At 32.3% G+C, this 16,406-nt stretch overlaps 2 protein-coding genes across 3 annotated transcripts in view; one reads left to right on the top strand and one right to left on the bottom strand.

Annotated features, from left to right (window-relative positions):
- Positions 1–16,406, top strand: part of LOC122272596 (monocarboxylate transporter 12) — a gene marked incomplete at its 3' end in the record, with an annotated part of 552,146 nt that overhangs the window by 208,236 nt on the left and 327,504 nt on the right.
- Positions 1–16,406, bottom strand: part of LOC107439530 (HEAT repeat-containing protein 5B) — a 116,180-nt gene that overhangs the window by 58,344 nt on the left and 41,430 nt on the right. For both annotated transcript variants that reach the window (XM_043052959.2, XM_071182937.1), the window contains exons 13-16: positions 15,325–15,424; positions 11,596–11,705; positions 9,185–9,348; positions 2,543–2,617 (exon numbers count right to left, since the gene is read on the bottom strand). In XM_043052959.2, coding sequence (XP_042908893.1) covers positions 2,543–2,617; positions 9,185–9,348; positions 11,596–11,705; positions 15,325–15,424 — 449 coding nt within the window. The remainder of the gene's footprint in view (positions 1–2,542; positions 2,618–9,184; positions 9,349–11,595; positions 11,706–15,324; positions 15,425–16,406) is intronic.

Below are 16,406 nucleotides of genomic sequence, written 5' to 3'. Positions count from 1 at the left end.
TTTGCGTAACAAATCGCCAGTGAGCTTCTTTTTCTGCTCAAAATGTGTATCTAAGAATATGGACAAAGCTCGAAATTCCTGTGGAAGAAAATAGACAAAGCATTTTATACAGTTTTTCAATTTTTTTTTCTTCCAATTCCTACTATTATTTCACACTCTCCCTATATCTTGTTCAAAATTTCAATCGTTAATAAAATACTTTTTATCCATTAATTCAAGTTCAAATGCATTTTTTAAAACTTGTTATGGATGACACTTGATGGTAACCCATTTTTGGCCAATGGTGCATAAGCGCAGCATTTTAATAAATAAAAAATTATTATCACCATGGCGAAAATTTTTCAGTAATTTTATTTTTCTGTTGTTTTAAAGTGTTCTAAAAACATCAATAAAATATTAGTAATTCAATTGGAGTAAATAATTTATTTTGAAAAATTTTCAAAATACGCTCATTTTTGAACTTAAAACGGTTATTGAAAAAGTTCATTTTTTTAAGCTGTTTAATTATTCCACTTGAGAATTATTATATGTTTTTATAATGGGTTAAAGCTGTAAGTTCTGAAAAGAAAATTAAAATAAAACAAATATCACAAAAAAGATAAAATTTGATCATCCAAATTTAATGGTGCGCTAACACACCATTGGCTTAATTCCATGAGAAATAGGCGAAATTTGAAAACCTACTTTTTATGCAAGGTTTCAGTTTTGTTGAATATTCAGAATTTTATTAGTTTTATTGTTAAGTTTTTATTTTTATCAGAGCTTTATTGTGCTGAGGTAACAGTGTTCGACAAAAGGAACAACCGTTGCTCTGAAGTTACTTAGCTTTGTTTCAATACCTGAGATGTAAAAATTTAAGTTTTGATAACTTTTTCTCTTCCTATAGATTATTTGAAATTTTGATTCCTGGATCAAATATAGGAAGAAATTTGCCTTGGTGGAAGACTTTTTGATGGAATTAACCTGCATTTGCGTTACATGGAGAGGAATACCTCGAGAATCTCCCACCGTTAGCTTGACTGCAAAGGGACTCTAACCCATGATCCATCTACCACTGAGGATATTTCGTCAGGACTGTGGTCAGTGTCAGTCAGATGAGGATTCGTATCAACCAGCCATCACCAAATTCGAACCCGGTTCGCCTCATAGGAAGGCGAATGCTCTATACCTTGAGCCATTGCGGCACAAGAAAAGAAGTTGTGATTTCACAACTCAACGTTATTTCGGATTACAATAAGCAATATAGGAGGTGTAGACCTACATGAACATACCATAGCTAAATACCGCATCAAGATTCAAGGTAAGAAATGGTGGCCATTATTTACAAACACAATTGATAGTGTTATAGTAAATTTCTGGAAGCTACATAAAATCAACTAGCTCAAAAATATCACTTATAGACCATAGATCTAATATAGCTATTGCCCCATTAAAATCTGAATCCAAGATCAGTTGATCTGGTGAAAGTTCATTACAAGTTACCCATTGAATTAAAGGTTGCTCATTTTCTGCAGCTCTACTAATAGAAGTACAGATTGATAGAATTGTACATACAATAAATGGGCATGGAAAAAAAAAGCCAACAGACGATGTAAAGTGTGTAAAAAGCACACGATTAATTTGTGCATCAAATGCAAAGTCCATTTGCATGCAAAATATTTCGAAAGTTTCCATTAAAAATATAAGCGTTGAAGTAAAGGAATTGTTCATTGATTTGGCCAATGGTGCACCATTTTATTTCTTAATTAAAATATTATTTTTCATGCAGGAAACTTATTTTTTGTCTTAATGAATATAATTTAAACATATTTCAAGGAAAATAATACCACATTTTATAAAATTTCTATCCTTGGCCTAAAATGGGTTAATACAGTTCTTTTCAAATATTAATTCATTAATTTAAAATTTAAATAATTAACTTTAATTTTATATGGGAGAAAAAATTTTAATTATTTAATAAAAAGTAACTAAAATAAAATTCTTTGCTGACCTAGAATTGACCCTAGAATTTGACCTAGTGAATTGAATTTTAAAAAAAATTATATTACTTGTTTTAAAAAAAGAATAAACTAATAGATTCAAAAAAATCCTTATTATGAAGTTGACTATTTGCTTAAATCACTAAGTGTACTTTTTTAATTAAGTATTTTTTTGAATATATGTTAAAAGTCAACAGTTGTTTTTATAAGGTTGTCCTTTAAATTAATAATAGTGCCATTACATTGACTTCATATGAATTTACATTTTTAAAAAAAATTACTTAAGTGTTCGATAGCCAGGAAAGTTGCATCTGCAATATACCCAGCCACCCTGACCCTGAAATTTTTCCCTTCGCTTAATGATTTAAAAAGTTCCTCTTTCAGTTTTAAAATTTGATTTGAATATTGAAAAGACGCATTTTTGCTGTGTTCATTTTTTTAAACACTCCTTTTCAGCTGTGTCCATTTTTTCCAAGCATGCATTTTGAGCTGTGTCCCGACTTAAAAGCTCACTGACTAAAGTCATGATTACACTTATTGTAAAAATAAAGCAAAAAACTTACTTTTTTTAAATTTTTGTACAACAGAGTGGGATCATGCTCAAGAGAACCAGAACCAGATGCACTATTCGGTTGTAACTGGAAAAAATTTTGAATTTATTATTAGTGAGAGATTATAACAAGAAGTAGTACTTCATCCACACCAAAATGGGCTACTAGCGAAAATCTAGGAAACATCCTTAGAGATGCATCACCCCCCCTCCACTTTAGTAGCCTGATGACCCCCAGAGAAAGTCAAGCACTTTATGGTAGAAAAAATTAACAAGGATCCATACTCTTTGTCCTCGGTCTCTTCCTACTGATTAAAGTGGCCAACTACCTGCTCGCTGACCTCAGACAGTGATGCTTGGCTTTGGTGATCTACTAGTGATCAGTCTCATGATCAATTCACTGTGAGACAAAATACACTTCTTCTCATTGGCACAACAGCCCAGGATGGGCCCTGGCCTTCTCAACAAGCCTATGCCAAGACATTCTTCCCTTAGCCAAGGTTCTCCAGTTTATTATCTTTAAAACTTGTAGGTGCTTTTCAAGGCAGTCTGAAAATCTTAAGTTTGGCCGTCCTCTTTTTCCTGTACCTGTTGGCCTGGCACTGAAAACTTTTTTGGTTGTCCTACTATCCTCCATTCTCACAATGTGGCCTGCCCATTTAATCCTTTGAATTCAATAAATTTAATGACATCAGGTTCTTTATATGCTTTGTAAAGTTCCGTGTCTAGTAAAGTCTTCTAAACCAGGTACCGTTTTTACTTATTCCACCAAAAATGCTTCGCAGTATTTTTCTCTCAAATCTAGCTATCATCTCCATGGGTCCAGGTCTCACATGCGTACGTAAGCACTGATCGTATAAGCCATTTATAGAGTAACACTTTTGTTTTTCTTTTTGTTAAACACACTGGTGTAAGAAACTAAGAGAATTTGAAGATTTTGTCGATTATCTCTAGAACTACTGGAGTGATTTTAATGAAGTTTTATGTGTACATGCATTGATACAATACAAAACAAATAACCATTCAACAATTGTAATACACACACGCATGATTGTGTGCAACACTCGTTGGAGTCGGAAAGCATGAAATTGCCTCGGGACAATTCAGACCCCCTACCACGGGAACTACCTTATTTCAAGTATGAAATAACACTGCAGGGCCTGTAAGAGGGGATCCTATCCCCTACTAACTCCCTTTTTTTTTTCTTCTGCAACCACTGTTTCATACCTTCTGACTCCAATGAATGTTACGCATGATCATGCTTGTGTATTACAACTGTTGAATGGTCATTTGTTTTGTATTGTATCAATGTGTGTACACATAAAACTTCATTAAAATCAGTTCAGCCAGAGCCGGATTATACCTTTTGTAGGCCCTAGGCACAGAGCCGGATTATACCTTTCGTGGGCCCTAGGCATACCCGGTTTTGGGTCCTCCCCTCCTTCCCCCCATCCCCTCTTTTCAAAATATATGCTAAAATTTTCTTGCATATTTTTTTTAACATTTTTATTAATATGGATTTTAATTTACAAATTTGTTTATCGAACTTTATCTGCAATACCGACATACTGCCGATATTGCAGTTGATATCGATAATACCATTATGATTAGTTCGATCGATAACTATGTAAACACTTCACGTCAACAATACAACAACAAACCAGCAAAGAAAACAGTGAAATTGATAGTGAGATTAATTACAAGAAATATTTATACAGTAGAGAACCAATTATCTGGGATGCTCGGGACCATCGCTATCCCGGATGTCTGAATTTCCCAGTTTTCTGGATCGACCAAAAAGTGTCATTAATCGATGTTTTATCGAACCCGAATTACAAGGAAATTACACAAAAATTTGTCAGAATCTGAGATTAAACTAAAAGCGCAAAATTTGGTGAAAATTTACTCATCCGATTTAGAGAAAAACTTTGTAGATGAATTTTTACTATTTTCAAATTTATATGAACATAAATCTGCACAAGAAATGTTGAAGGCTCAAATTAAAGATAAACTTGTGAATACTTTTCCTAACGTTCACATTGCATTAAGAATATATTTGTCGATTCTTGGATCAAATGCAGAAGGAGAAAGATCTTTCTCCAGATTAAAATTGATAAAAAATTATTTGCGTTCAACAATGAATCAAGATCGTTTGGCATCGCTCGCACTTATGTCTATTGAATACGACATTTTGCGTAGTTTGGAATTCGACAGCATAATACAAGATTTCGTTGAATCCAAAAATCGCAAAAAAGTAATATATTAGATCATAAGATTCTGCAAAATAATTTATTACCGAAAAATATTATATTTTTATTTGTATCTTCATAATTTTGTGCAAAATACACTTGTTGTTTTTAAAGCTAAATTATTTTTGTCAACAAATTTTTTTCTCCCAAGTTTTTCGTAGGCCCCTGAATTTCGTAGGCCCTAGGCACGTGCCTAGTGTGCCTATAGGTTAATCCGGCCATGGGTTCAGCAGTTCTAGAGATAATCGACCCAGTCTGCAAATTCTCTTAATTTCTTACACCATAGTATAAAAGAAGCATAATACACAAAAGGAATTAACAATGTTATGTTCTAGAACTCCCTTTAAGTACATAAGCCTAGTAATTAAAATAGTTTACTATCACCAGCCAGTAGAAATAATTAACATTGCAAAGCAGAATGTTCAAATTTCTTTTTAAAAATTTGAATGAACACATTTAACAAAACTAATTCCATGTTTTTATAGTCTTTCTGTACCCATTAAGGCATAAATTGTATAAAATATCATGCAAAGAAATATCATTTAGTTACAAATGTTTTACTAAATTTATAGTTTAATAAAGAAAGGGATATGTTCTTTAAAGGGGGGAAATGTGAAAAGAGCACAAATAATGTCACAAACAGGACATAAGATAATTTATAGATGGTAATACTGGGTGCATAACCAAATTTTTCAACAAAAAATAAGCACCTTTTAAGTACTTTCTAAGCACTCGCAAAACACTTTTTAACCAAAAATACAATAACAAAATGCAAAATAATTCTTTAAGACTTTACATGATAATAATGAAATTACTAGTTTCTGACAATGTCAATCTTTTTCTTGAATATATTATCCACCACAAAAAGATCGAGAGATTTTCGGTTCGAAATCAGGGGGTGTAAAATGAAGCCTGAAATTGAGAATATCTTGCAAAATGCAGTAGAGTTGCATATGAGAGTGCAATGATCTCACTGAACTAAGCTCAGTAGATGCCGATGCAGACTCGCAAGTACTTCATCAAACATGTAAAATGATTGGAGATTTCATACGCTATGGACTGACGGTATGCTGAAATGGATTGTGGTTGAATATATATGTTAATGCGGAATACAACAATGTGAAAAGCATACTTTTGCATAATACGTGGCAAAAATCAACATGGTAAAGAAAAAAAAATCTCATTTTCGAAAAAGGAAAATTAAGCCCTTTTTAAAAGCATCCATTGAAAAATGCACCTTTAAAGGCTTTTAAAAACCAAATATCAAAAATAAGCACCTTTAAGCACTTTTTAAAAACGCTACGCACCATGTAATTAAGTTTCCTTTTCAGTGTCAAAACATAGGTGCTGAAGAAGTTTTCGGTATTTCCAAACTGCAGAAGGTACTTTATTATCTTATGTTTTAATAACTTTTCAGGAGTAACAAGTAGAGTGGAAAATGCAGCCCATCTATTTGTTTGCCCACTTTGGATTTAAGATTCTTCAACCTTTGTTTACCTTTTGCTGAGTTCTCCAACATAGCCAAGGTCGCACTGTTAAGGTTCATGGGTAAATGATGCAGTTTATTTCCAATAATGACAAGGTCTTTAAGCGACTTTAATTTTGATAACAGGTCTGAAAATGACTTCCAAAACAAGATGGAAATTTTGTAACAAACAGATGAGAAAAATGGCACAATAATAATTTAAAGGATTAGATAAGGAGGTTTGAGTCAAGTGAATTTAGCAAGACCTGAATCGAATACAGAAAGGTGAAATATACGGTTAACAGGAACCAATTTTCACCACTCGAAACATGTTGTCATTTCTTACCTTTAATTTCCTTTTTTAAACTATGGAGATGGTAGTTATCGTTAATGTTAACCTCCATCTATAAAGAGGTACCTCGACATAGAATCAAGTTAACATATCGCATATATTCTACTGAATTGTATTGGTAGACACATTACAGTACTCCCCCACCAAAATTTTATCGGTGATATAAATTCGATGAACGGATTCTACTAGTTGATTCATTGATGCTTTGTGAGATGCTGGGAGAGCTGTATTAAGATCATCATACTTTTGAGTGCTAATGCTGAAAGTTCAAAGGTCGTGGACGCTCCTGTGCTGCCATTAGCAATCGAGTGCACACAGGCCGGCATTGTGTGTGATCGAGACTGAGTAGCAACAGCACGAGGAGCGGGATAATGTCATAATAACAAGCAGCGAGTCAACTGTTCAATGGAGACCATTCATTGAAGTAGGCGTGTTCAAATTGAAGTGGGAGCTTCTGTCAAGGTAGGCTTGTTCCCATCACATACGAAAGTCACCAATGTGGGGAAAGAAATTATCGACAATGTCAACCTTCATCTGCGAAGAGGTACCCAAACATAGAATTGAGTTAACATGTATTATATACTAGTGAATTGGAATTCGTAGACATAGTACGTAAACAAATGAAGTTTTTAATAAAGTATATCAACCCTCATTATTTTCTTGGGATTATTCATTTAAGTCTTAGCAAAATAAATTACATTCAGAGCATCAGTATCTCCGTAGAATGTCTAAATCTCTATAAAAAAAATTTAGATGCTGTAAATTATTTTTGTTTTGCTCTTAAAATAAGTACAGCACTCCTTGAGTAACCAGTTTGTTGGCGAGAGAGATCATAGAAGTTATGGCTTTTCGATTTGAGACCAATGGCATATTGCTGGCAATTTAGGCAGTATTGAGCACCAGCCACCTTTACTCCCCAAATAAGCTGGCACCCATTGATCTAAGGTCAATATTATTTCATGTTGTTTCTTTTCAGTTATAAAATTTTTAATAAATTAGAACTAACTATCTTGCTGTAAAGAAGAAAAGAAAGAAAAAAAAGAGCTAAAATCTAAAGATTGATACATTAATATAAAAAATACTGATACAATTATCAAGCAGAAATACAAACTGCAAGGAAAGTAAGATTTTCAAAAAAAAACTGGAGAGTGTAACAAAATAAAAATTAAGTAAACAAGAGAGAAAAACCATGCTGAGAGACTGTACTTAAGAACATAAATAAAAGTAAAACTTAAGTTTTCAAGTTCAAACAAATTTTGGAAAATAAAAATTTTGATTTGAAAGAGAAATGTTATTTGCAACAACTAAGTACACAAAAAAGTGCAACAATAAAACAAAATTATAAAAGAGCAAAAATAGAAAAAAAGAGCAAAGCTCTATAGGCAATTCTGAGCATGCTTCAAACATAAAGCTCAGCTACATAAAGCTATTTCAAAATACTCACATTATCTTTGTCCAATTTTCTATTTGGTTCCATCTAATAATAAGTAGAAAATGAGTTATCCATAGTGAATTTTCTATAACTAATTCTACCATTCAATTCTATGAGTTACTCTCAATGAAAAGTTCATAAAACAAAGTGCATAGTATTGTCAATTCTATGTAGAAACATTATTGGAATACATTTCTTTGATTTCTGAAACCTTGATAAAATGAAAGTTTTAATAAAGAAGTTTCCACAGTCTGCAAAACACTTTTTACAGGCTCAGTAACTAACACAGGAGAAGATTCAGATTTAGGTTTAAAATTTAATGAACATAATTCTGCTTAAAGTAACATAATTCTGGTAACTTAAATTTGTACATAAATTAAAAATCCAAAAATCCATGCAGCAACTCCCAAAATGAAGATCAAAAATGAAATCACGCGATTAGGACTCTTTAAAAAAGAGATACCTAATTAAGTGTGTGTAAAACATGGTGTTCGTTAAAGAAAAAACATCATTTCTAGAGCAAACTATCTTTTTAACTTTCATGATTTCTGAAACTTTTATTTTATATTATTAAGTTGAAATTCTAGCTAAAGGTAGTCATTACCGATTTTTTTTAAAAAATCTCAAGAGAGAATAGACAAACCACGATTATTTATTTCGTCCCTGATGCACAAATTCTGCACAGTAAAAAAAAAAACTTTTTTGAAAAATTATGCAGAAGGGAAAACCAAACATTTTCCCCTTCCCAAATAAAAAATCTCTGCAAAAATTCTGTTAACATTCTGTTCCCTATTTGGGTAGCCCGACAACCTGCACAAGAAGTTCAGCACTTTACGGAAGAACAGTTTAGCATAGACCAACACCACACACCCTTGATCCCTACGCAAGCTAATTAAAGTGGTCACCCACCCGTTTGCAGACTGCAGCCAGTGAAGTTTGACTTCAGTGTTCTACTGAGTGTCTTTACGATCAGCTGACTGCGGGACAAAAAATTTTGTGCAAAATTTTGAATCATTATATTTTTTGTCTTTCATACAACACTTATATAACAATATTTTATATATGACTATATACAATTATATGAATACATATACAATCACTAGGTGAAACTTATTTTCGAATCTCCTCAGCAAATTTTCCCAAATGAATGCCATTACCTGATCTTCAATGGCCTTATGGTCAGTTTCTTGTAACCAGAATCCTAATATTATGCTGTCATTAGCATGGCACAAACTTCTTAGTAATGAAGTAGTTGTGTTAGCAGGATTTTCAGTCAAGGTGAATTCTGCAACTAGGAGCCTTAGAAGACTGTTATAGGTCCCTGGAAAAAAAATCAGTAAACAAATAACTTACTTCCTTTTTACCACCAATATTTTTTAAAGTTATATTTTAAGCATGATTTAAATTATGCTTAAAATATCCATCCATGATACATACACCAACCCGTCATCAACCAATCATCAATTGATTCATATGTTTAATTTCTTTCCATATCAACATGACAAACTTATATGCTGAGCTCTGAGATTTTACATTCAGTATTTTCTAATAATCATGATCATTCATTCAAATGACAATGATCATTCAAATGATCAAATTTGATACATTTACGCTCAAGTTGTTATTCACCGGTTTGTATCAATAAATGCTTTTATTGTGTCTTCTTCAGAAAAAAGTATAGCAAATCAAGTGATAATTAATAAAATTTGAAATAATTAAATTTGAAATTCGCTTATCAAAATAACGTTGAAAAAATTCAAGAATTAAAAAAAAAAAAAACGTGTGGAAATGAACTGAAAACAATCCGAAATCGACCCGAAATTGGGAGAGAATGCAAAGCATTGACTTATATTCGATAATTGCACTGCGTAATAATTTCATATTAAATTTGTTAGAATTTTAAAAACTATCAGGAAATTTTGGAAAAACATAAAGCTATCAAAGTTTGACTTTTCATAAAAATTCCCTTTGCAACTAAACTTTAAACAGAATATCACTGGAAATGAAAATTCATACAGTAGGCAAAATTGAAACTTTGAAACTGCAAAGAATTCATAGAGGTTGAAACTCTGAATAAGTGAACATTTTGTTAACAACCCTAAATATAGTGTCCCAAGAACAGTAATAATAGTAGACATCTTGTTATCAATTGAAAAATTGAAGAAGTTATGGAAGTGAAAACATTTTATCCTGGAAGTTATTTCTAATTACGTTACGTGTGAGTTTCACACCCACCTGAGAAATTTCAGCCACTGCTTATATAATGTGATTCTGTGCTTAAGTGTAAAGATTCCATAAAATCATAAGTTTTGACACTGGGAATTTCTTTCTGATTTTATTCTTTTTTTGGCAATTGACAAAATTGAAGAACATTTCAAAACAGAACTTCAAAAGTCGTTTCTGAAACTTTTACACCTAGAAGAACATCAAGGAAGGTACTTTATTTATGTAGCACTAGCACTCTACAAAGGGCTATTGGCACAGTCTTAGAAACACCCATGAGGATGATCTGACGACATACCACCTCAATTTCGTGAGATCACTTAACTTAGACACAGCTCTGAAGAGGAAAGAAATTGCCACCAGATCCTTGAAATTTTAGACCCATCATAGAACTTTTAATTTCACTGATTTTATGAGTATATATTAAAAAATCCCCATTTTATGGTGTTTAGAAGGTCCCCAGTTGTACTGGGAAAATACATGTTGTGAAAAAATTAAAATTTTAAGCCATATATTTCAACAGGGTGGTATTTAGCTACTAGATTCCAAACTTTATTCAAATTGCATATCACATTCATGATGTCCACAATATACTGTTCATCAACACAGTTCCCATTTTACTTATTTATATATTTGCGTGTGTCTGAAGACAATATCTTGTAATCAAAATTTATACTTCGGTTTAAAATTTAACGAATCTTACTATACATAAAATTCTAATGATGGTGTCGCAGTTTTCCATTGTTGTCGGTGCATTTTTATTGGCCAGAAAATCACGTGGTAGGATCCAGTTTTCCCCCATTCATTTTCATATTGTTTAGGATGTCATCAGCATAAAATTAACAAAAGTCGTAAAGGTATTGTTTTCCTTTAAATATTTTTGTATCCCTAATTTAAAGTTATTTTTCAGTACTGCTATTATTAGTGAAAAATTTAAATTATGGTTGTGAACTTATCAAATTTGTTTGAACAATATAATGTATTAAGAATATAAATGTTATTTTAAAAAAATGATAATTAAAAAATCATTTCTGCTCACCAGGAGATCTAAATGCTTATAATACTAATATATAGTAATATTTGGAGGTGGGAAGTAGAGGCGCAAGGACGTAAGTAAACAGAAATCCTTTTAGTACATAGATGTTAAGTGAATATTTTTAATTTTAGTAGAAAAACTGTTTTCTGGCAAGAAAAAACAATTACTGCGAAGCAATCATCGGGGTTGGTGAGCGGTAGCGAACAGGGGGCTTTGCCCCCTAGTATAAAATATTTTTTAATTTTACTAAGAAAAGTAAACATTAAATAATAATAAAAAAAAGTACTTTCATATGAAATGAAAGCTTACCTTCGTATGAGTTGGGTGGCAGAAAAGAGAGAACTTCATACAAACGCATGCGAACCATAGCAGCACATGCTTTCAAATGTTGACCATAAGATTTAAATACATGCCCGACACTAGAAATATAATACACAATTATTTCATCAACGAAGTACTCTGTTTTAAATAAACAAATGAAAAACACTTTCAGACAACTCACTTACTATTAAAAAAAAGATTAACCCCTAAATCTCTATAATTTAATTCAGTAAGGTTCCTGAGACACTGCAGTATAGTTGGTAACGAGTCAGCACACTACCTTGCACTTCTATTCTACAAACATCAATAAAAGCTCTTGCTGATACTAATCAAGATAAAGATAAAGACTATAAGCCAAATCACAAAGAGACATTTCGAAAAGATCTGGTGGAATAATCTCTAAGAATCTTTATGCGGCCAAGACGTAAAGCAGTCAGTGAGTTTCAACTAGGTACTGGACACGATTGCCTCATTAAACATTTTTCTCGAATTCATGTTTCAAAGGCCCCTTTCTGCAGGCCCTGTGACCTTCTGAAAGAGATGGATGTAAACCACCATCCCCGTTGCTCGACACTAAAGGACATCTCTTTGTGCCACCGTTACTGGTGTACAAGGGACTTATTGAGTTTATAGACTCACGTATGTTATGTTTTTCTTCTCTTTATGTTCTCGCTTGTTCTTCTCTTTTTGTCATGTAGAGGTCTTTCTGTGGCCATTGGAAAAACTTCAGTATGGTCTTGACAATCACGTCGAACAAAGCAAAAAGGTTGGCGCAATAACGATAAATGAAAATGAATTGAAATGGTGCTCCATTCCCTCTCCTATGTAAACATGTGTTAAGATAAATGAAATTATTAACTGTTTATTAATAAATTACACCATTCCTAATAGGTGTTCCATGGAACTCAAGGGTTCCACAAATGAGGATACTGATATTTTGAAGCAAGCAATGATTATATTTATATCCAATCAATAATACATAATTCATTTAATAATTTGTTGTTTATATGAACCTATTCATGCAAAATGCCAAGGGAAAAAAAACAGCAAAATTTAAAAAAAAAACATTTTTTTTTTCAATGGCAATATATTGAACAAAGTATAGAAAGGATATGCAATTATAAAAAAAATTCAATAAGTATTTCTCATGTCGATCTGAAAAATTATGTCGATTTGACAACCATTGTTAATGTTTTTAACAGTTTTTTTAAAACCATAATTTCGCTTATTTTATTGACTTTTAGCATATTCCTCCTTCATCAAGAACAAACTCATAATATTAAATATTTCATTCTTCATTTTAAATATCTTCAATGTAATTAGTATTCTTTTTTCAGGGTGGGGGGAAATATATTCACAGCTTAATTAAAACCTTTTTTTATATATAATCCCATGGTTACCATCAAAAGAAGCTTGATCAAAATAGTTCCATAGCCAGTGGCATACCTTGTGCACTTTGCCATGGACTCATTATTTAATAAAGGGTGCCAAATCATTTTTTTTTCATTTTATTTTTCTTTTACTTAATTATTAGTAATTGGAATTACTGTCATGAAAATTTAAATATTTTCTTTCTATTTAGTTTTGGCCATTAAGTAAATTAATTTTAGTATTCCCTAACAAAAAAATTTTTAAATTGACCGTGAAGCAAAAACCCTCAAATGTTTTGCTCCAGAGAAATTTCTATCTTCTCTTCCAACACCCTATGATATAAGTCAAGGTCAAACATTTCCCTCCTAGTTTCGGCAAAACCCTCAAATGTTTTGCTCCAGAGAAATTTCTATCTTCTCTTCCAACACCCTATGATATAAGTCAAGGTCAAACATTTCCCTCCTAGTTTCGGCTACATTTCGTGCATCTCTTATCTCTGACTGATCTGATGATTGTCAGCAGGTATGCTATAGTGTGGTACTGCATTTCCACACTTATAGCATACCTGCCAACATTAGAGAAATAAAATAGCGGAGATTTTACTAACCAACCCAATTTTGAGTTTACAACTACTGATGTTCAACTCCGTAGCCTTGTAATTTTGGACCCAATCCAGAAGACAAGGGAACTCCTGGATCACATATCGGACTGTAACCCATCATCTGGCAACCACTGAGGATATTTCATGTCAGCACTGTCGTCAGTGCAAGCCAGATCGATCAGCCTTCGCTGGGATTCGAACCTGGGTTCACATCATAAAAAGGCACTGTATCCCCTGAGCCATCACGGCTCGACTTAAACAATTAACACTTAATATACTGCAATAATGGCAATAGCACCATCTGCTGAGGAAGTATTTTTGCCATCAGTGGATATTTTATCACCAATTTTTTTATTTCAATTTCTTCAACAAATACAGAGAAATTTGAGAATATACAGGTAAACAGGAGATAGTAGTAAAATACAGGAGACTTTGTCAAAAAACAGGAGACTTGGCAGGTATGCTATAATAAATTGTTGAAAAAGCTCTATCTTTCCAATGCAGATGATCGATTATCTCCCTTCTCCACGCACCACTTCCCAAAGCTGGTTCGATATAAAAGACTAACATCCTCCATCCATTAGCAGAAATTTTATGTTTATTTTTCAGAGCATTCAGCAAAGGAATCTATTATGTTACACTGACGATCTTTTCTATAGAACAGTTTCAGAAATGTTCTGCATATCTTCTAAAGATGCAGTGTAGGAAAGATTTTTTACTTTGCTTGCAAACAAGGAATTCAGCTGGTAACCACTTGATGCAGAGTTATTCAAGCACAGTGCTGAAGACATCTTTGGTGCAGTTGAACTATTATTTATTTTGAATGGTAATGACTAATGAAGGAGATTTAACTTTCAACTGTAAAAGATTTATAAACAACCCGATATTATTAAATGATATAATTAAAATATATAGAATGAATTGGATGGTCCACGTGATTTGAATGAGTGATGAAAACACAATAAAAAAGATATTACTTTTTAGACCCACTGGAACGAGATATCGGGAAAGGCTGCGGTACAGATGGGCTGATTCGGTGGAGACTGATTTTCTCGCAATTAATGAAAAGAATTGGAAATCAAAGATAAATCGGAAGTCGTCACGAAGAAATGTTCAGAGGAAAGCATTGGACTGTCTGGCCAACTATGATGATGATGATGAGGGCAATGACTATTGTACATATGAACGTGAAGGCGGGAAATACAACCGTGCCGAAGCACAGAGTTTACTAAGTAACATTGCAACATCTCTGTAGAAATAAACAAGCTAGCATATCGCCCCTTGACAAACATAAACGATAATATGAACATTTGTAAAAAGGGAAAAGCAGATGACAACACAACATCTGAGTTACTTATACATAATATGGTTGTGTCGCGCACCAATTCATAATATCCCGAACATTGTGGATATCATTAACAGAAAGGAACAATCAAAAGTTTAGCTGTACCCATATTAAATACCTTTAATACCTTTACCTCCTTTAAATAAACATTTAAAGAGCTATACAAAAGGTGACAAGAAAGATTTCCTTTTCTGGTGAGTGAGGAAAAAGCGTAAGAAACAGGAAGATCCGACTTATTGGTCATATGACTTCCAAGAATTTTATGTCAGTACTGAGGGCAGCTATTCATATTTGCATGCAACAGCTTTTATATTTGACACTGTTAATCTGAACAATTTTGGTTTCAAATATAATAGCTTCCTGGGTGAAAATGGTCTTAATAATAAGAAAACATCCTTACTTAACAAGCATTATGAGGGCTGATTCAATGGGAGATAGTATTCTCCTCACAATGTCATCCGTTACAAGCTCTTTACAATGTAGAAGAAAACTAGCCATTGCTGAAAACAACAAAAATAATATTCAAAACATTTCTTGAAATAATTCATATTGTTGATATTTTGACATATGACATAACCATAATTTCCAACATTTAAAAATATAAATGCATAGCTGTCAACAGGGATAGGAAAAAATCCAGTTGATTTTACTAAATATAAATTTCATAGTAATTGTTGCATAATGTACTAAATATAAAAATAGGGAATTTTAGAGATTTTTATAGTCTTCAAAAAAGAAAAACTAATATTTTCCAGTTATGATTGACATTAAACATTTTTGAAACGTTATTTATTATGTTTACTCATAATTTCGAAAATTATTGGCATATAATTCATCAAAGATAGTTAAAAGATGTTTTTAATAAATTTTTTTAAAAAAAAAAGTTCTGAATAAAAATAAATTGAACATTTTAGAACCAAAAAAGTTTTGAACTAATTTCCATAAGTGAGGTTCACTTCATTATGTATTAGCAACACTTATTTAAATATTCTAGCAAGCAATAATGTGTACAAAAATTAGATCTCAATAGGGATTTTTTTAGGATAACTTACTCAATTTTAGGAACTTTTCTAAAATGTACAAAAATCACGAGAATTTTAATTAAACCAGTAGAGCAGGAGAAACTGGCAAAATTCAGTAGAGTTGGCAGCTATGTAAATTAGAGTGGATATAGACTTTAAAATAAACCGTCTTCAAACGAAAAATCTCAATTAAAAAACTTTCTGCACAGTAACTGTCACAACTACTTTCATTCATAGGATTACAACTCTAATCCGGAAAAAAAATTCCCTGTACACATTATATAGAATATATAAAGAGAAAACACATAATCACTGTGCACAAGCTGTATTGGTCTAACTATACCAGTTTTAATTTAGGGAAAAACTTAGAGAAAAAAGGAGTAGCTGAACATACTTAAAACAAATAATGTTATACCAAATGAAATAGGTTGGTATAGCTGAAATATCATCCTTAAATATT

Source organism: Parasteatoda tepidariorum, chromosome 7 (genome assembly GCF_043381705.1).
Source record: "Parasteatoda tepidariorum isolate YZ-2023 chromosome 7, CAS_Ptep_4.0, whole genome shotgun sequence".
In the NCBI taxonomy this organism is placed as follows: Eukaryota; Metazoa; Arthropoda; class Arachnida; order Araneae; family Theridiidae; genus Parasteatoda; species Parasteatoda tepidariorum.
Note: the sequence above shows the minus strand (reverse complement) of the source record. Positions and strands in the feature narration are given on the sequence as shown.